Source organism: Panthera uncia, chromosome A2 (assembly GCF_023721935.1).
Source record: "Panthera uncia isolate 11264 chromosome A2, Puncia_PCG_1.0, whole genome shotgun sequence".
Taxonomy (NCBI): Eukaryota; Metazoa; Chordata; class Mammalia; order Carnivora; family Felidae; genus Panthera; species Panthera uncia.
This window is the reverse complement of record NC_064816.1, coordinates 141,001,837-141,023,231: the sequence shown is the minus strand read 5'-3', so window position 1 is coordinate 141,023,231 and position 21,395 is coordinate 141,001,837. Positions and strand designations below refer to the sequence as shown.

The 21,395-nt window shown below is 39.6% G+C and overlaps 2 protein-coding genes across 11 annotated transcripts in view; one reads left to right on the top strand and one right to left on the bottom strand.

Moving 5' to 3' along the window:
• Nucleotides 1-857: 857 nt before the first annotated feature.
• Nucleotides 858-12,003, bottom strand: SSMEM1 (serine rich single-pass membrane protein 1). Of its 5 annotated transcripts, none has more exons than XM_049641869.1 (3): nt 11,921-12,003; nt 4,201-4,255; nt 858-1,708 (listed from the first exon to the last, which is right to left on the bottom strand). In XM_049641869.1, the coding sequence occupies exons 1-3, from the start codon at nt 11,939-11,941 to the stop codon at nt 1,212-1,214; spliced, it is 573 nt and encodes a 190-aa protein (XP_049497826.1). In that variant the 5' UTR covers nt 11,942-12,003; the 3' UTR covers nt 858-1,211. The 5 variants fall into 5 exon arrangements, with proteins under 5 accessions (XP_049497826.1, XP_049497825.1, XP_049497827.1 ...); XM_049641868.1 differs by lacking the exon at nt 11,921-12,003 and adding an exon at nt 11,540-11,657 and having other exon boundaries at nt 4,201-4,258; XM_049641870.1 differs by lacking the exon at nt 11,921-12,003 and adding an exon at nt 11,540-11,657.
• A 207-nt stretch (nt 12,004-12,210) lies between these two features.
• Nucleotides 12,211-21,395, top strand: part of TMEM209 (transmembrane protein 209) — a 36,211-nt gene continuing 27,026 nt past the window's right edge. For 4 of the 6 annotated variants that reach the window (XR_007460083.1, XR_007460084.1, XM_049641861.1 and 1 more), the window contains exons 1-6: nt 12,551-12,633; nt 13,784-13,920; nt 14,082-14,140; nt 15,319-15,450; nt 15,977-16,218; nt 20,609-20,810. Coding sequence is in view for 4 of the 6 variants with exons in the window: in XM_049641861.1 (XP_049497818.1) it covers nt 12,631-12,633; nt 13,784-13,920; nt 14,082-14,140; nt 15,319-15,450; nt 15,977-16,218; nt 20,609-20,810 (775 nt within the window). In the remaining 2 variants the exon portion in view is untranslated. Of the gene's footprint in view, nt 12,288-12,550; nt 12,634-13,783; nt 13,921-14,081; nt 14,141-15,318; nt 15,451-15,976; nt 16,219-20,608; nt 20,811-21,395 lie in introns of those variants that run through there. The other 2 variants (XM_049641863.1, XM_049641865.1) reach the window with 2 other exon arrangements.

Below are 21,395 nucleotides of genomic sequence, written 5' to 3'. Positions count from 1 at the left end.
TGCCTGGCCCCACTTTTAGCAAGAATCCAGCTTAAGTAAGTTTAGTGAGAGCTCCCTACCCTTAATATCTGATCAATATTCTCTTCTTCTATCTTTGATGCCTAAATCCTTGACTATCTTTAGCAAGAATCCTGTTAGGTCAGTTTGTTGAGAATCCTCTACCCTTGATGTCTCCTCTTAGTAATTTTCCATTCATTAACCACCCCCCATCCTGCTCCTTGGCTGTAAATCACCCCTCGTCCTTGCTGTATTTGGAGCTGAGCTTGATTTTCTCCCCAGTGGCAACAGATTTAACCCCTATTACAATAGTCTTTTTCTTTTCAAGCAATGGTTGATAGATTTTTTTTTTTTTTGGTAGCACTTTGTGGCATAGTTTTTTTTTAATTCTTTAATCTCAACTTTGCTGAGATATAATTCCAACTTTACTGGCGTATAACATGCATAATCTATAACATGTATAGTTTAAGGTGTATAACATGATGATTTGATACACATATATATTGTGACAGATTACCACAATAAGATTATTTAGCACTCCATCACCTCGCATGATTGCCATTTTGCTGTGTGTGGTGAGAACCTTTCAGATTTACTCTTAGCAACTTTCAACGATGGCATTGTAAGAGTATTGTTAACCAGAGTCCCTATGCTGTACATTAGATTGCCCAAAACTTATTCGGGTCTTTCTCCAGGCTTTCTTCCTCCTCACCAACTGTAGCTGATGCATGTGCAACAATGCAGCTCAGATAGAGTCACCTGAAAATATGGACCTGGAGAATGTGGTCCATTCCATGCCAACCAATGTCACCGAATTCATTCAGTCAGTCAGACCGTCAAAACATACGAATACATTTAAATGGCTTGTGAACATAAGTATATTTTCAAAGAGCTTCCTTGTTTGTAGTACAGACATAAACAAAATACAAATACGCAAGGAATAATATATGTCTTCTGCTCTTTTGAAAAAAAAAAAACAAAACCCATAGGAGATGCAGATCTTTGATGTTCTAACGGTGCCATAAACAAATTCACTGGCCTGTTTTTGGACAAAGGATTATCAGAAATTTTACCTTTTGGGTTCCAAGTATGTTTTTGTTGTTAGTAGAGAGACTCTATTGTAAAAGCCTCCCTACCTAGAGCTCTGGTGATTTTTTTTGTGTTTTATTCGTCTCTTTCATTTGGCTTCGCGTAAGGTAAGGACTTGATAAAATTCAAATTTTGCTGTATTTTGTGCTAATGTCAGGTACACGATTTTCCTCTTGAATATCTGCCTTCGTGTGGGTTGTTCCTGAAGTGTTTTGAAGGAAATGGCGTGTCAACCACTCACTGGTTCTCATGGCTTTGCAGTGGAGGCAGGGCCTTTCCCTGGTTTGGTAGCTTCCCGCATTCCTTTGCCTCTGAGCTATTTTCCTCTTCTGAATACTAGCTGGCGATGGGTGATGTTCACTTTCACTCTCCTTCCACGAAGAGGCTCCCGAGTTAGATTCTTCACCGTCACACTCGGTAGAATCACTATCACGTTGGGTCTGATTCACCCGGCTGAATTGAGAATGGAGCCTGGCTCGTCTTTGTTCCAGAGAGGCGTTGACCAAAGCCAGTTCAGACTCAGTTACAGGGGTGAGTTGGCTCTGCTTTGGTTTTTTCATCATTTGTAAAGAGGCCCAGTCACCATCTTTGCTTTGCCGCTTAAAGGAAGTATCTTTGCTTGCTAACAGCCAAGGAAACAGATGAATATGTTAGGCATATTATTGGTCACCGGAACTTCATATTCCCTAAGGAAGCCTATGGCACGTGTGGACTCACTCTCAGTTGCCATTTGCCAAGCCACCACTTTTCTCCACTCACTTGCAAGTGTTGGCGTCTCCTTGCATCTATACCACTTGTACACCAAATCTCCTAAAGACCAGAAGGGTCAAATGGAAGCTTGACACACGGCTTTTGAAGTTTTGTGGGCCCCCGATATAAGACCAAGGGAAAGGCCTCTAAGCCTTTCCAGAGAAGGACCCTTTTTTTTTTTTTTTTAACGTTTATTTATTTTTGAGACAGAGAGAGACAGAGCATGAACGGGGGAGGGGCAGAGAGAGAGGGAGACACAGAATCTGAGGCAGGCTCCAGGCTCTGAGCGGTCAGCCCAGAGCCCGACGCAGGGCTCGAACTCACGGACCGTGAGATCATGACCTGAGCCGAAGTCGGCCGCCTAACCAACTGAGCCACCCAGGCGCCCCGAGAAGGACCCTTTTTAACCTTGCCTCGAAGTCTTAAAGATTCCAGTATGTATGTGAATGTGATTTGGGTAGCGGGAAACTAAAAAGGATCTTTTCTCTACACAGTGAGTGTGCTGGAGTTGTCTTTTGCCCAGCTGGCTGGCAAAAACAGATTGTGAAGCTTTCAGGAGTTTAATAAGATAGCTGTTAAAACACAGCCATTAGTAAAAATGAAATTATACAAACGCGCCATTAAATCAATTTAGGTTACATAAATGTGATAAATATTCAAAACTAATCACTTCCTAATTATTTTATTACATTTTATTATGAGGTAGGCTCTTAAAGCTATTTCTGTCCTATCTGGTTGGAAATACCACGTAATCATGTGCTACCCTGCATCTCTCCCCTGTAACATCACACTGGTAATTTGAAATCAGTTTTGATGGATGGTGTAGAAATCAACAAGCACTAAAAATCAGGTCTCGGTTTATGGTTTTGTGGATTGTCTAGGCTTAAAGTGATGAAAAACAGGTTACTAACATAGGTTACATTTCGAAGTGTCATGGGCAGGGCGCCTGGGTGGCTCTTGACTTCAGCTCAGGTCATAATCTCTGGTTCTTGAATTCAAGTCCTGCATTGGGGTCCTCACTGACAGTGCAAGGCCTGCTTGGGATTCTCTCTCTCCTCTCCCCGTCCCCCTCCCTCTCTCTCAAATAAATAAACTTTTAAAAAAATGAAATAAACTAAAAAATAAAAGTGTCATGGGGTGCCTGGGTGGCTCATTGGTTGCGTGTCCGACTCTTGGTTGTGGCAGGTGATGATCTCCCGGGTCATGGGATTGAGCCCCATGTTGGGCTCTGTGCTGGGCATGGAACCTGCTTGGGGTTTTCTCTCTGTCCCTCCTCTGCCCACACATGTGTGCTCTCTCTCTCTCAAAATAAACAAATAAACTTAAAAAAAAAAAAGTGTCATCCTGTAGCCACCACATTCTGAATAGCACCCAAAAACAAGGGAAATATGCTTCCAGAGTATTCTAAAACTATTATCCAATTCAGCAAAGAAGTCACATCATTGACAACCAGGTTAAGTTCTAACATACATCTTGTTTCTTTCATCTTACTCCTTAACTTAAAGGAAAAGAACATTCGTTTTGGAGCTACACTTGTTCGTCCGTTGCAGCCACAGGCCAGCCAAGGATGCAAGGGTCTGGCAAAAATCAAGGAAAGCATTTAGCTACAACTGGCGATCTATGTGGAATTTACTATAAAGTGTATTACATGTTTTGTTACTTGTAAATTGTGCGACATACATCCTTCATGTCAGCGACATTTAAAAAAACCCCACGTAGACACACATCCACATTTTTGGGGAGTCAGTTGTTAAAACACTTAACAGCACACCCCAGCTTATAGGTTATTTAAAAAGATGTCATACATGGGGCGCCTGGGTGGCTCAGTCGGTTGGGTGTCCGACTTCGGCTCAGGTCATGATCTCACGGTCCATGAGTCATGATCTCACGGTCCGTGAGTTCGAGCCCCGCGTCGGGCTCTGGGCTGACAGCTCAGAGCCTGGAGTCTGTTTCGGATTCTGTGTCTCCCTCTCTCTCTGCCCCTCCCCTGCTCATGCTCTATCTCTCTCTGTCTCAAAAATAAATAAATGTTAAAAAAAAAATTAAAAAGATGTCATACAAAGCTCACAGTGCTGTAGCAACCCGAACAATAAAGGTATATGAAAAGGGAGCTATGTGAAGGGAGAATGTTGAGGAATGAAGCGAGAGCTTGAGCTCTACCTACCAGTAATTTATAGCCTCTAGCGGCTCTGCAAAAGCAGGTAAGCTGTCCTGGGCTAAAGCAAGGAGCTCCCGCAAGGGGCCACCACAGGTCTGGGGAGGCCCTATAACCATTCTGGGCTGTTCTCCTCTGTACTTTGCTTTCCACATTCAGCACATATTTCTCTCATCACAGTCCAATACCAAATATGTACCCACGCTCACCTTTACTGACCGAGGTGCTGGTCCCACTGTCTTCCTCCTTTTTCTTCTCTGACATCTGCTTCAGAAATACAGATTAGTAATAGCAATCTCAGTTGGTTGGTTTTCGCTTACATTTACTTGTAAAACACTGCTGCCCTAGGGGCACCTGGAAGGCTCAGTCGGTTAAGCGTCCGACTTCAGCGCAGGTCATGATCTCATGGTTTGTGAGTTCGAGCCCTGTGTCGGTCTCTGTGCTGACGGCTCAGAGCCTGGACCCCGCTTCAGATTTTGTGTCTCTCCCCCTCTCTCTGCCCCTCCCCTGCTCATGCTCTGTTTCTCTCTGTCTCTCAATAATAATAAATAAACATTAAAAATTTAAAAAAAATTCCACTGCTGCCCTAGACTCTTGGACAATGTCTAATTTTAAACATTCAGTACGATTCAATAAATTCTTACTGAGTTTCCATTACAGTGATCCTTCTGCTGCCCACTGAAGATCAGGCTTTGATGCCAAATCTTCCAATGTGTTTTGAACCAAACCAAATGGAACAAAGACTTGAGAGAAAACAATACTGATAAGGATCTGTAGGTTATAAAGTTTTCCTGTATTCACATTGCAAAGACATGTTATTTAAACATCTTTTTTCTTTTTTTTTTTTTTTTTTTTGAGAGAGAGAGAGAACTTGAGTGGGGGAGAGGGGCAGGGACAGAGGGAGGGAGAGAATCTCAAACAGGCTCTATGCTCAGTGTTGATTCCCCTGAACCTGGGATCATGACCCAAGCAGAAATCAGGAGTCGGATACTGAACCGACTGATCCACCCAGGTGCCCCTAAATATCATTTAAAAACAGATTTGATGGTACTGGGATTGATTTTAAATTACTTAAAAAAATTTTTTTTTAATGTTTATTTAGTTTTGAAAGAGAGAGAGAGACAGACAGTGTGAGTGGGGAAGGGGCAGAGAGAGAGGGAGCACAGAATGTGAAGCAGTCTCCAGGCTCTGAGCTGTCAGTACAGCTCGAACTCGTGAACTGTGAGATCATGACCTGAGCTGAAGTCAGACGCTTAACAGACTGTGAGGCACCCCGGCACCCCTTAAATTACTTTGTAAAGGACATTTCATCAGGTCTCCTTTTCTATTATCTTTGAAGATCTTTACCAAAGTTCATAAACTTAATATCTCCTAAATCCTTCAGGAACTTTCCTCCAAAAGGCAACCATGACGCATTATCTGTGAATCTTGCAGCAAAAAAGAAATGGATTTCTTTGAAGAGTTCCAATTTCAAATATTCTAGCCCAATATTCCATAAATAAGTCTGTTCCATTGTTCAGATCCATGCCCCATTTTTTGATGCTGAACGTGATTTTGCCAAAAGATATAAATATAAAGCAACTCTTTCAGAATGTATCAAAATTTTAGAAATACTGGTAATACTTTTGACACACAATAATTCTCACTAGGAATCTAATAATCCAGGGAATAATCCCCCAAAGAGAGAAGACTATGCACAAAAATAATCAGAAAGTAATTAAGATAATATAAAACGCAAAATTCAAAAGGAGGCAATGGTTACATAAATTATGGTACAATCATCATATATAGTTGTAAAAACTATTATAATGAAGGCATGTCACAACATAAGAAAATGCATGTTATAATATTAAGTTAAAAATCAAGATGCATGGGAATGCAAGCTGGTACAGCCACTCTGGAAAACAGTATGGAGCTTCCTCAAAAAATTAAAAATAGAAATACCCTACGACCCAGCAATTGCACTACTAGGCATTTATCCAAGGGATACAGGTGTATTGTTTCGAAGGGACACATGCACCCCCATGTTTATAGCAGCACTATCAACAATAGCCAAAATATGGAAAGAGCCCAAATGTCCATCGATGGATGAATGGATAAAGAAGATGTGGTGTGTATATAAATATATATATATATATATATATATATATATATATATATATATACACACACACACACAATGGAGTATTACTCGGGAATCAAAAAGAATGAAATCTTGCCATTTGCAACTACATGGATGGAACTGGAGGGTATTATGTTAAGTGAAATTAGTCAGAGAAAGACAAAAATCCTATGACTTCACTCATAGGAGGAATCCAAGAGACAAAACAGATGAACATAAAGGAAGGGAAACAAAAATAATATAAAAACGGAGGAGGACAAAACAGAAGAGACTCATAAATATGGAGAACAAACTGAGGGTTACTGGAGGGGTTGTGGGAGGGGGGATGGGCTAAAAGGGTAAAGGGGCACTAAGGAATCTACTCCTGAAACCACTGTTGCACTATATGCTAACTAATTTGGATGTAAATTTAAAAAAATTAAAAATAAAATTTAAAAAATCAAGATGCAAATTTGTATATGCAGTATGATCACAAGTTCACTAAAAATATGAAAAAAGACTAAGCAATGTCCACAAGTGTTAGCAATGGTTGAGTTTGAGTGAAAGAGTGATAGTTTTCCTTATAACTTTTTAAGTTGTCTCCAGTTAGGAAAAAAATGAATTTTTGTAGAAAGTCCAACTTCCTTCGGGTAGAAAGTGCTGTACTTGGGTATTCATAACTACAATCCAGGACCCTTGGCCCATTCCTTTCTTAATATCTGATCTCTGCAATAGCAGGCAAGTGTCTTTAACAAGGTGCCTCTCTCCTTTTTGGGTTACGGCAACCATTCTCTGAAAACCTTAAGAATGGAATCTTCTTTTAAGAAACCACTCTTTTGAACAAAAGATGCAATGGGCATTAAGGAGGGCACTTGTTGGGATGAGCACTGGGTGTTATATGTAAGTCATGAATCATTAAATTCTATTCCTGAAATCATTATTACACTATATGTTAACTAACTTGGATTTAAATTAAATATATATGTACATATATGTATGTGTATATATATGTATATATATGTATATATGTATGTATATTTAATATATATTTATTTTAATATATATTAACCTATATATTTTTATATAATATATATAAATATATATTTATAAATTTATATATTATACAGAAATTTATATATATTATATATATTTATAAGTATAATACATATTAATTTATATATAATATATATTTAATTTAATATATATTTTAATGTATATTTAATATATAATACATATATACATACATATATGTACATATATACACATACATATCCATACATATACATATATATATAAAAGAAACGACTCTTTTAGAAATGATGGGGGGGGCTTATTTTAAATTGAATATGTATAGAGATAATTATTAAATGATTAGCAGTTTATAAGCCTAAAAATTATAGTAGTTGGCTATTTCCATGTAATCTGGAGTGATTTTTATTTCATTGCTTGCACTTTTCTATAATTTCTACGTTTTCTATAATGCATACTTTTGTAATGGATGAGGAAGGGGGAATGTTTAAAAACATTTATTAGGTTTATATCATTTTCACAGAAAGCCTCTATATTTGACTTAATGTCACATTAAAACATAATCACAAAATCCTGAGAAAGATTTTGCATCAAGCTAAGTGGAATCATACGAACTGTGGTTATCAAAAGCATTTTATTAACTATCTGTGTGTGACTCCGTGAGTGAAAACAGCAGCAGAGCCTGCCCTGAGGAGTAGGGTAGAACAGAGGAGAGATCTAGGCTAAGGCTACCAGGGGACAACTCTGCAATTTCTCCGATTCACTTAACACCTCTTAAACTCAGTTTCCACATATGCAAAACAAGAAGCTTTGGACTGGCATTGTTGGGAAAAATACCGGCACCAGCAGTCTGAATAAACACTAAACAAATGTGTAAACTAAATATAGTATTCATAGTCTCTGAAAGCAAAAAAGTACATGCATCCTGAAGAGTGGCAAATCCAGAGGAAATCCCTGTGCTTCGCAGTGGAGGATAATTACCACCACATTTCCATCACACTTTTACCATTACTTCAAGGTTTGTAAATAAAGGCTCATAGGTTAGCAGAGAAAATGAAGTTCAAAGTGAAAGAAAAATTCCATCCTCCTTGACTAGCTCTCATATGGTTCTCAGATTTCAAATCTGGGACCCTTCAGAAGAAGCAGTTCAACCAATTGTAACTGCCATAAGGATACAAAGCGAAAGACGAAACCTCTAAGATAATTAAGGTTTTAATCAGCACTGAATAGATTTAATTCAACATTTCAGCTATGCTTTGAAGCAAACGAAGTATATGGCAGGAAACCATGGTCTATATCTCCTCTGTCACTAACCACTTGTGTGACATTGGACAAGTCACTTGATTTCCTTGGGGTTTATCAATTAAAAAAAAAAAAAAAGGAGGGATACTGATACCTTACTCGCCTACAGAAAGGAAGCAGGACAACGTGCTCTCTTCAGGTCCTTGAAGCTCAGGACTCTGGGACTCCAAAGAGCTGACGCAAGCAAAGGAGCAGAAGAATAGCTTAGACCTCGTAAGTGGTCTTCATGAGGAAATTGCCAGGAATCAATTTCAATTTTTTGTTAATTTTCTAAAGTATCTTTTTTGGCCCATCCAGACAAATTCAATATACTTAGCTAGGGAGTTTAGGACACATATCAGCGATCACTATTCTAAATCTCCTTTTGGCAAAGTATCTACTTGAAGAAGCATTTAGACTTTAGATGAAACTTCTCAGGGGGAAGAGGTGGTGAGGGGAAGAGTCTCTGATTATCATAATGGAATCCAGCTGGCATAGATAGACCAACCCTCCTGCTCTCCTTCTAGAGCTGATGCAGCACTCGGTCTAGCTGCCCATTGCCAGCCCTGTGTTCTGACTGTAATGCCAAATGATGGAGGTTTGAGTAATCATCAACCTGTATGAATGGCCAGCAAGGACTCCATGTCAGCAATTTATAAGAGCTCGGTTACTCATAATATGTTGGAGATTCACAGTCCTGAAAATTTGGGCTATCTCCTTCCTAAGAGGATGGTATTTTCTTCTGCTAGTAGGTGGTCTAGAATGCCGACCTTCGTTCTGTTTAGTTTATTTCTACATCTTATCTGTCGGGAGAGTATAGTGCCTCATTCTACAAACTCCCAAATCCTACAACACGTCTTCTATAAATACGACAACTTTAGTATCTTTGATTAGAATTACGTGGCTACAAAAGGAATGTGGAGGTCATTCACCAGTAGGGAAGTTCATCCCAGCATTACATAGCCTATGGACAAACTGCAAACCTAAATGTCTCAGAATCACAGATTTGTTCTGGTGCAACCACAAGACAGTCATGCAGTCATGAGGAGTGCTGCTGTGTGAATACGATTTGAGGAAGTGTTGCAATATAATACTAAGTTTTGAAAAAGCAGGATACAAAAATATGTACAATACAATGCCGACAATGTAAGATCAAGGAGAAATGGAGAGAAATATATTGAGATAGAGAAAAAGAAAAAAAAAACTAGAATATACTCCAAAATGTTAACAACGGTTATCTCTAGAGAATAGGATTACATTAGCTTAAATTTTCTTCTTCATCCTTTTCCATATTCTTGGATGCTCTAGAGCGAGATTGCATTATTTTTAAAATAACTTTTAAAAAGTAGTTGGATCGAAGTAAAGTGAATTTATTTTATGGAAAATCCCCTATTCTACAGTAAACATATTATATAAAATGAAATCGGATAGCCTACCCAGACAGAAGCCCGCGAAAAGAACATCAGGACCAATATAATGACAAAATACCAAAGCAGGAAGCTCCCTATTGCCCCGCAAGAGTCATCCTTCTGGCATTCATTATCCTGACTTGGAATAGGAAAACTTAAAGGTAGGGGAGGAGGATCCACCTCCCAAAATAAGGAAAAAAGGTCTCCCATGATGGCTTCTCGCTTTGGAAATAAAGCATGCTCGAAAGAATGAAGATGACAGAGAAGTACTTCACTCCATGTGTATGACAATTTCCTTGGCAACCTATTATGACATACACTTCAGTAACTGTGACAGGAACCGGCAAACACTTCTAGGATTTCTAAGCTTTTGGAAGATTTACGTAAATTATTTCTATGAAAGGTTATGGTATTTACCCCCTGTGTCAATAGGGTGCATTCTGCCCTAATCTTTTTTTTTATTTTCTTGAAATTTGTATACACTGTATTTTCCTTAAATTTTAATGCCTATAAAATCTAAGCCTCTGAGGTATTCATTCATTTTTTTCAGTGTCTTTTACACGTATCGTATCACATACCATATATAGATTAACATACGTGGGTCTAATGTGTTATAGACTGGATTGTGTTCCCCCAAATTCATACGTTGAATGAATAACCCCCAATTTGACTATAATCACAGATAGGGCTTTAAGGAGACAATTAAGGTGAGGGGCAGCTGGGTGGCTCCATGAGTTAAGCGTCGGACTCTTTTTTGTTTTAATGTTTATTTATTTGAGAGAGAGAGCACAAGCAGGGTAGGGGCAGAGAGAGAGGGAGACACAGAATCCAAAGCAGGCTCCAGGCTCCGAGCTGTCAGCACAGAGCCTGATGCAGGGCTTGAACTCACAAGCTGTGAGACCATGACCTGAGCTGAAGTCAGAAGCCCTATCGACTGAGTCACCCAGGCGCCCCAAGCATTGGACTCTTAATTTCGACTCAGATCATGATCTCACAGGTTCATGAGTTCGAGCCCTACATAGGGCTTTGCACTGACAATGCAGAGCCTGCTTGGGATTCTCTCTCCCTCTCTCTGCCCCTTCCCTGCTCACGAGCTCTCAAGAATAAATAAATTAATTTTTAAAAAGAGATAATTAAGGTTAAGTGAGGTCATAAAGATAGGGCCCTAATCCAATATGACTGATGTCCTTATAAGAAGAGTAAGAGACGCCCCAGGGGTATGTGGACACAGAAAAAAAAGGCCCTGTGAGGACACAGAAGTCAGTAAGCCAAGGAAAGAGGCCTCAGGAGAAAACAGTTCCAACCTGGAAAACTGTGAAAAAATTTAATTTTTGTTGTTTAAGCCACCCAGTCCAGGGTACTTTTTACAGTAACCCTAGCAAACTAATACATAATGCCAGCTATATATCAAATTTGGATAGTAGTACCGTTCCTTTTTAAGCCTTCAACAAATGCACGATAACTTAAGGACATCAAGAGAGGAACGAGGAGTCTGTTGTAAATGACATCAAATGTATACAATTTCCTAGGAGAGAGACATGGGGTGGGGAGGAACCTAGTATTCTAATTTTGACTGTACATTGAACCCTTTCACTGCGAACCATTTTTGAGTTAGTCCGTCTCAATCTAAAACTAGAGCAAAACACTACTGCTGCTAAGGCAGTCCAAAAATTATTAAAATCGCAGTTTAAAAAAAAATCTGTTAGATCTTTTAAGAGCATAGCATACCTGCAGATTCCATTGCATATTAATGATACGCAGTAAATAAATAATAATTATTATCTATTAAGGAACCAATTTTCTTCTATTTGACTTTAGATGCATTTTAGGAAACTTTTGGGTCATTGAGACGTACATGACGTAACAATCCACTAGCTTCTTGTGGAAAGGTGTGATGTTTTCATTAGGGTAACATTTCTCCACATCCCCAACGGCGGGTCCCAGGGCCCTGCTCTTCCTGGCTGTTGGCCCTGTGCTTTAGGCCGGCGTCGCCTCTTCCAGGAAGCTCTCCTTCCGGGAGCCCATCCGTGGCACGCCTCTGGGCTCACCTGCCCCCACCTCTCCTGCCCACCTAGGTCACCAGCTGGCTGAGCTCTTCCAGACACTAACCAGGGAGCTCCACTTTCGCATCCCGGCGCGGCTCAGTGGCACAAAGTAGGCGTTTGGATTCGTTCGATGAAACCAAACTGAACTCCCCGATGAACCTCTTTTCCCCCTCGGGATCAGTTCTGAAGAATATGCAAGAAAAGGAACGATTGCATTTTTTTTAAACCTCAAAACCACTAGCAACTTTGACACGTTTGGGGGTTTCCTCTCACTGCTGCAACCTCATCACAGGGATATTTAAGAATTTACACTGGGTCAGAACACTTTTTTTGTGAGAAATGCTTCGCTGAGGCTGATGGGCGTCTGGACACATTACCACATTCTTTACCCTACAATTAGCTACCCTGCTTAATAAAATCTGCTTTAAAAAGTGAGTCCATAAATGCTCTAAGGAAGCTAAAGTTATATCAGTATATAGAAATTCAGCTTGTTACAGTTATTTCTTTTTACTGCGGGTTCAGAGCTTGGTCTGAATTTTTGCTGCCCAACCTCCTCCCCGCAGCTGAGCGGGAGGCACAAACCCTAAAGCTGTTTCCCTGGTAACGTTCCTAGCCCTAGGGCTCCCAGCCGCCCTCCCCAACCTCCTCTTCTCGCGAGAAGGTCCGTTCTTCCGGTAACTGTCGTCCGGCAAACTGGTTGCCTACGCCTTAGTGCTTGGCTTCGCGCATGTGCAGTAGAGAGTGGCGCGAGCCAGCAGCTTCCGGCCGAAGAACATGGTGGGTTTTCGGGGTTATTTTTGTGCTTAGTGGACGCGGAGTCCACGCGTGCTGTGGGGTTTCCACGACTGCGGATCTGCAGAGGGTTCAGCCAAAGGGGGGTGTGGCCAGGCGTCCCTCCACCTGTAGCGGAAAGGAAGAAAGAAATGATAGGGGTTGCTGAAGTTTGTGCTGGGAGACCCAGGGAGGGAAGCTCTCGGGACTGGGTAGTTTTGACTCGCGGACTGGGTGGCGGGAAGAGCGCTGCTCTGTACTTTCTGGGCAACGACTCCAGATATGGAAGTCTTAATGTTTTTCTGCCGGAGATGAGGCCTAGCGAAACAAAGGAAATATAAATCCCGCGTGGACCCAAACTGCACACTCCCCAGTCGCTCTCATCCCCTTCACAACAGGAGCGTTCACCCTTATAAAACTTCAGTCCTCACACTTTACCGGCGGCAACACAAAATTGGGATCTTTGGCGCCCAGCGGTCCGAGTGCAGAGTTGTTTACGATCTTCTGCGTGAAGATGTTAAGAGGAGAGCCTTAAAATTTTTTTTTAATATTTATATTTATTTTTGAGACAGAGACAGAGCATGAGCGGGGGAGGGGCAGAGAGAGAGAGAGAGAGAGGGAGACACAGAATCCGAAGCAGGCACCAGGCACTGAGCTATCAGCACAGAGCCCGACTTGGGGCTCGAACCTACAAACCATGAGCTCATGTCCTGAGCTGAAGTCGGAGGCTCAACCGTCTGAGCCACCCAGGCGCCCCAAGAGGAGAGTTTTTAATGGCTTGTAGCTAATATGGAATATTTTCTCTCAAAGCTTGGTATTTTGAGGGGCTAGTCTTTGTGACATTCCAAAACAATACGGAATAATTGCACATAAAATCACCACCCTTTTAAATTACAAAATAAGACATTTTTATTCATTGGAAGTGTTCTCTGAAGTGATGAGCAAGTTCCCTATTGATTACAATATGGTGCCTATAAAGTTATAATTTAGGGCTTCCTTTTCATACAATAATAAATAAAATTTTTTGGAAAGACATTAAAGATAAGGGAAAATATGTGCAGTTTTTAGTTCCAATTATAAAGGACACAAGTTGGATTTCTTAAATGGGGAAGTGGTTTCTCTTCGGTAATTCCTGTGCTTTTTTGTTTTTGGATAGATGCAAGGGGAGGCAAATCCTAGTGCTTCCCTTATTGACAGAACCATCAAGATGAGAAAAGAAACAGAAGCTAAGAAAGTGGTTTTAGCCTGGGGACTCCTAAATGTATCTGTGGCTGGAATGATATATACTGAAATGTAAGTTAATTAATCAAAAAAAGTGAAACTTAAAGAGGACAGTGGTTGGTTCCACAGGTTTTTGTGTTTTTTTGATTTTAGGTGTTTTCTGTTGTTTGGTTTTTGTGTTTGTTTGTTTGTTTGTTTTTTAAGATTTTGAAAAGCCTTCTTAATTTTTTCAGGACTGGAAAGTTGATTAGTTCATATTATAATGTGACATACTGGCCCCTTTGGTATATCGGTAAGTAATTAATTTTTACCGTGATTAGGTTTGCTACCAATGAAAAACTGCATTCATGCTTAATTCAGCTTAGTATTCATTCCTTCACTCCATAAATATTCAAGTGTGTAGTGTGTTCCAAAAACTGGGAATATAGCAGGCAGGGAACAAGATCCTTGCCCTCATGGAAGGAACATTCTAGTAATTAAACAGTACAGTTCCAGGTAATCATTAGAGTTCTCTGATGAAAAATAACTGTTGGTGGTGGTGATTCGCATTTATTTTCTCTGAAATGCCTTCCCTAAATCCCTACCATGTCTCCTTTCAAGAACAATCAGATTTCTATTCCATTAAAGCCTTCCTCAGGTTCCTCGTTCTGTCCTCCTCTCTACTTCTCTCTGCTCTTCAGTATAAAGAGGGTATAAAGAGTCTTTACGGCCATTAAAGTGAATTTCTAGTCTAATACACATGTTAATGTGGAGTCCATGGTGTGGCAAGTGAATAAGCAAGAGTTTTGGGAGCACCTGGGTGGCCCAGTCGAATAAGCGTCCGACTTCGGCTCAGGTGATGATCTCACAGCCCGTGGGTTCGAACCCCACGTTGGGCTCTGCTGACAGCTCAGAGCCTGGAGCCTGCTTCGGAGTCTGTGTCTCCCTCTCTCTCACTGCCCCTTCCTTCCCTGCTCGTGCTCTATCTCTCTGTGTCTCTCAAAAAATAAATAAACATTAAAAAATTTAATAAGCAAGAGTTTTGGGATCTGCATACCTGAGTGTATAATCATGACTTCGGTAACTAGCTGTGTGCTCTTGCAAAAGTCACTTGACTCCTCTAGTCAACTGAAGGTGAAAATGTTTATTGTACAAGGTTGTGAGGGTTAGTGATTTTTTTTTTAAGATTTTTTTATTTTTAAGCAATCTCTGCACCCAACGTGGGGCTCCAACTCAACCCTGAGATCAAGTCGCATGCTCCACCAACTGAGCCAGCCAGGTGCCTGATAATATTTTGAAATTTACTAGTAAATGCCATAGACATTATACCTAATAGACATTCATTAAATGGTAACTGTTATGAGGACTAAGAAGATAGTTTTCAGTTTTGTTGTTAAATTGCTAAAGTATGAAGGGTTTTGTTTTCCACTCACCTTTAAATGTTATCCCTTCCATCCTCCCCCTTAAAAAAAATAAACTGTTCTCTTCCAGAGCTTGCCCTTGCGTCCCTCTTCAGCCTAAACGCCTTATTTGATTTTTGGAGGTATTTCAAATATACTGTGGCACCAACAAGTCTGGTTGTTAGCCCTGGACAGCAAACACTTTTAGGGTTGAAAACAGCTGGTAAGTGTTTTATATCTTTTGCAAAGGTGGGGGAAAGGTTGGCAATAAATCTTTCTCAATTTAATTTGCCCTTTTTATAGACTCAGCTGGAAGGGACTTCTAAAGCCATCTGGTTCAACTATATTAAACAAGTCTATAATAAATTGTCTTAAGACCAATGATTATCATTCCTATTTGTATAAACTGAATGGAAATACTATTCAACAACCTCATGAAAGTTTGTTCCATTGTTTAATCACAGTTAAAATTAAATGACTAACCCTTATGGATTGAAGCTAATCTCTTACTTTAAACTGTATGGAAATGGTAAACCACTATTTTGTGTCCTTAGGTAATAATATGTAATTTAACAGCCAAGTTATTCTATTACTTTCTCTTTTCCTGAAGAAAAAGATTCATTTCATTAAGTCTGTTTTTATAGAAATTTTACTTACACATGCACGCACATATTATTTATTTATTTATTTACTTATTTATTCATTCATTCATTCATTCTTTCCTTCCTTCCTTCCTTCCTTCCTTCTAGTTGTACAGACTACTCCTCCACACGATCTGGCAGCAACCCAAATCCCTCCCTCGCCACCTTCTCCTTCAATTCAGGGTCAGAGCGTGTTGAGCTATAGCCCATCTCGTTCACCCAGTACCAGCCCCAAGTTCACCACCAGCTGTATAACCGGATACAGCCCTCAGCTGCAAGGTCTGTCATCAGGTGGCAGCAGTTCCTATAGCCCTGGAGTGACTTACTCTCCCATCAGTGGTTATAATAAGGTAATGAATCTTTTTTCCTGGCCAGTCACATTATTTTAGAATTGGGAGCTACCTTGAAAATCACCAAATGAATCAAAACTCCTCATTTTCTCACTGACAGGACTGAGAAACAGTGGGTAATTGGCTTGCCCAAATTGCCCATTTAAAAGCCAAGAACAGAACCCAGATCCTGATACCTAGTCAGACGTTATGTATACCACACCCTAAAATGAAAGAAAAAAATCAGCTTTTGGAAAGATAATGGACTGAGAGTCACCCTCTAGGATCTTTCTGCAGGGTCTTTCAAACAAGTTGAGACTATGATAATTTTTTTACTTTAGTTTTTTAAATCTATGTTTGCCCTCTTTCTTTGCTTGTTTATATGAAACTTTTGTATATCGTTACAGAATCTTAATGCTTTTCATCATGTGGAATATCTCCTAAGCTAAAAACTGGGATTGTTGTGTAGTTTGACTCTTCATGATGGGCACCACCCTTCATGGGATGACTAGAAACCTCCATTCCAACTTCCACAAAGTGGGTTTGATAGAAGCAAAATTGACAAATTTGAAATTGTGACTCCTGCCTGAAGTGTAAGAATATAAAAGGAGTGTTAAAGGGGGCATGGTCACGTTTTCAGATGCTCTCACTAGTTAGAACTACATCCCTACAGCTGCTAGTTAAATGAGGAATGTCTGGAAGTGAAATCAACACACTGCCCTTACCCGTTACGTAATATTTCTTTGTAATGAAATTGCATACTACTGGTTACCCAATAACAATTTTGGCAAATAATAACATTTAGAAAATTTTGTATAAGTTAAATTTTATGAGGAAATGTATGTGTAGTGATAATTAATAACCCATAGGCAAATATGACTTACAGTTTTTGTTTTCATGAGAAAAAAAATCACTCATAGTTTTACCAACCAAACATAATTTCTGTTTAATGGCTACTTAATACTCATCTAATGGAAACACCATAGTTTACTCTTGAATATGTAAGTTATTTTTATTTCTTAAAAACTATTAATCTGTACTAAATAGCTCTGTATAAACTTGGTAACATTAATTATCTTTTTTCTCCTAGACTGTAACCTTCTTGAGTACAGGATTGTGTGTTTTTATTCTTGTTTGTTTTCTTAGCATAGTATATGAAATATCGATGCTATATATACATATTTGTTGAACCAAGTTAATACCATGGAAAAGTTAATGAAATGGAATAGTAATTTTTCTAGGGAAAAAATGCCGAGATTGACTAATAGGTAGAAAACCTAAATAAATAAGAAAAAATTTGAACTTTAACCAAATATATCTGCAGAATATATTAGGGTTCCGAAGTTTTGTCATTGAGTTCTTTTAAGTTTTCAAGAAACTTTTCAACTTTTGATTTTGGAAATGTTGAAACATAGACAAAAACGAAGGGACTAGTACAGTGCATTTCTAGAGTCAGAAAACTGGATTGAAATCCTGGGACAATCGTGAGTGAATTACCTAATCTCTCATATCTGAAATTAGTATGGTAGTAATATTTACTTATTATCGAGAGGATAAAATAAAATAATGTACATTATGCATAAGATGTGCCCCTCAGCAAAAATAAACCAATTAGTGAATAGCGCAGATATCATCATGGCATATAGAAGGATCTTAGAGAAGGGGGCATCTGGGTGGCTCAGTCGGTTCAGTGGCCAACTCTTGATTTCAGCTTGAGTCAGATCCCAGGGTTGTGGGATTGGGTCGGGCTCCGTGCTGAGCATGAAGCCTGCTTGGGATTGTCTCTTTCCCTCTGCCCCTCTCCCTGTTTATGCTCTCTTTCTCAAATAAAACTTTTTTTTTTTTTTTTTTTAATAAAAAAATAAATAAGAGAAAGCAGGGCGCCTGGGTAGCTCAGTCAGTTAAGCATCAAATCTTGATTTCGGTTCAGGTCACCATCTCAGGGTCATGAGATTGAGCCCTGTGTTGGGCTCTGTGCTGACCATGGAGCCTGCTTAAGATTCTCTTCCTCACTCTCCCTCTGCCTCTCTCCCTTGCTCACACACTCACGCTCTCTTTCACTCTCAAAAAAAAGAAAAATCGATGTGGAAGAGGAGTAACGTTTTTCTTTTTTTTTCAACTTTATTTCTTTTGCCACTATACTGGAGTAAGTAGTTAATAAAATAGGTAGTACCAGTGACCAGTAGTTGTATTTTTTTTAAGTTTTATTTATTTAGGTAGTCTCTACACCAGACTTGGGGCTCGAACTCACAACCCTGAGATCAAGAGTTGGATGCTCTTCTGACTGAGGCAGCCACGTGCCTCCATATTTTTAAAGTGTTTAACTTCATAAGGAAACACAAGTTAAATGTAAATTTTTTAAAATTCTTCTATATCCAATAAACATTTTAAAATAGTGAAATGGACATATACCAAAATAGGTCCGCCTATCAACTTTTTTCTGAATAGTACTTAGCACAACATTTTCATTTAATAGAATCGGAATATGTATTAAATGTTCATATGCTTTGATCAGATCATTTCTGTTCTAAGAATCTCCTGAAGGACATTTCTCAGAAATTAAGAAAAGATTTATGTAGGGGCACCTGGCTGGCCAGTCGGTAGGGCATGTGGCTCTTGATCTCAGGGTCGTGAGCTCAAGCCTCACGTTGGGTGTGGAACTTACTAAAAAGAAAAGAAAAGATTTATGTACAGAGATGTTAGCATTATTTACAGTGGCCAAATCTTGTAGATAATTCAAATGTATTGAATGTAAAAATAAATAACGGTACGTATGTATAATGAAATATTGTATAGCTAGTAAGAATAATATTACAGAGGATTTTTATAGGAAAATCCTTGGTTACCTTTAAAAACACAATGAGGTTTAGGGACACCTAGGTGACTCGGTTAAGCGTCCGACTCTTGATTTGGGCTCAGGTTATGATTTTACACTTTGTGAGTTCAAGCTCCACACGGGGCTGGGATTCTCCCTCTGCCTCTCTGCCACTTGTGTGCGCACACATACGTGCTGTCTCTGTCTGTCTCTCTCTCTCTCTCTCTCTCTCTCTCTCGTAGAAAAAAAGTTAAAAATGAGGTTTAAAAAACAATTGTTTTGTTTAAAAAATATGTAAAAACGATATATTGATATAGCTATATGCACTTAAATTTTGAAAATACATAAAATATGAAAAGGGATTATATTACCTCTAGGTTGTAGTTCTAAGTATGACTTATTGTCTTCAAACTTTCCATTTTTTAAGACGTGCACATAGTGCTTTTTAAAAAAAATAGACTTTATATTTTAGAACAGTTTTAGGTTTGGGCACCTGGGTGGCTCAGTCAGTTGAGCGACTGACTTTTGATTTCGGCTTGGGTCATGACCCAAAGGTGGTGGGATCAAGCTCTGGTTTGGGGCTCTGCCCTGATGTGGAACCTGCTTGGGATTCTCTGCCTCTCTCCCCACTGCGCTCGCTCGCTCACTCTCTCAAAAAACAAAACAAAACAGTTTCACGGCAAAACTGAGAGGAAGGTACAGAGACCTGTCCTATACCTTTTGCCCCCCCACGGGCACAGCCTTCCCAATATCAAAATCCCCCACCAGAGTGGTACATCTGTTCCAGTTGATGAACCTGCGTTGGTACATCATTATCACCCAGAGTCCACAGTTTACTTTAGGATTCATTCTTGGTTGTGTACATTCTGTGGGTTTAGATAACTATATAATTCTGTATACCCACCATTATGGTACGGTATCATATAGGGTAATTTCATTGCCTTAAAAGTCCCTCATGCTCCACCTATTCATCCTGTCCCACTCCTGACCCCGATCCCTGGCAACTACTGATCCTTTTGCTTTTTCCATAGTTTTGTCTTTTTCAGAACATCATATAATTGGAATGATACAGTGTAGCATTTTCAGATTGGCTTCTTTTAGTCAGTCATGTGCATTTAAGGTTCCTCCATGTCTTTTCATGGCCTGATAGCTCATTTCTTTTCAATGCCAAATAATATTCCATTATGCAGATGTACCGCAGCTTATTTACCCGTCCACCTACTAAAGGATGTCTTGGTTGCTTCCAAGTTTTGGCAATTACGGAATAAAGCTGCCATAAATACCTGTAGGCAGGTTTTTGTACAGACCTAAGTTTTCAACTCCTTTGGCTAAGTCCCAAGGAGCACGATTGCTAATCAGATGATAAGTGTAGTTTAGTTTTGCAAGAAACCTCCAAACTGTCTTCCAAGGTGGCTGTACCATCTTGCATTCCCACCAGCAGTGAATGAGAGTTCCTGTTGCTCCACATCCTTAGCGACTTCTGGTGTTGTCACTGTTCTGGATTTTGGCCGTTCTAATGGGTGCGTTACCTTCTGAAAGTCAAAAACCAACACAAAAGCAAATTTCAATAAGAAAAAGTTCTTTTATTTTGTGTAGTTGGCAAGCTATAGTCCTTCTCCTTCTTCTCCATACCCTACAACTGTCGGACCAGTGGAGGGCAGTGGGTTGAGATCTCGCTACCGTTCTTCACCCACCGTCTATAACTCGCCTACTGACAAAGAAGACTACATGACAGACCTACGAACTTTGGATACTTTTCTTAGAAGTGAAGAAGAGAAACAGCATAGAGTTAAGCTGGGTATGTATATTTTTATTCAGATCCACCTCTCATTTTTGGTGTTGCTTTTATGTTATCCTTACCCTATTGTTTTCATTATTTTGATAACTGTACATAAATACTTCTTTTTTACTAATATGTGTAGCTTAAGAGAGAAATACATTTTGTTCTTATATTTTGTAGAGTTAGAATTTTAAGTGCACCAAATTTAAGAAGTAAAATGCAGGGGCGCCTGGGTGGCGCAGTCGGTTGGGCGTCCGACTTCAGCCAGGTCACGATCTCGCGGTCCGTGAGTTCGAGCCCCGCGTCAGGCTCTGGGCTGATGGCTCGGAGCCTGGAGCCTGTTTCCGATTCTGTGTCTCCCTCTCTCTCTGCCCCCCCCCCGTTCATGCTCTGTCTCCCTCTGTCCCAAAAAAAAAAAAAAAACGTAAAAAAAAAAAAAAATTAAAAAAAAAAAAAGTAAAATGCAGTTGAACTGAGAATTCTTGAACCTTTTATCTACATTAAGATTGAAAGCTTTTTCTATATATAAGTTATACTTTCTATTCAAAAATTGAGGCTATAAAATGTTTTTGAAGCGGTGCAGAGCAAAGCTTATTGAAGTGA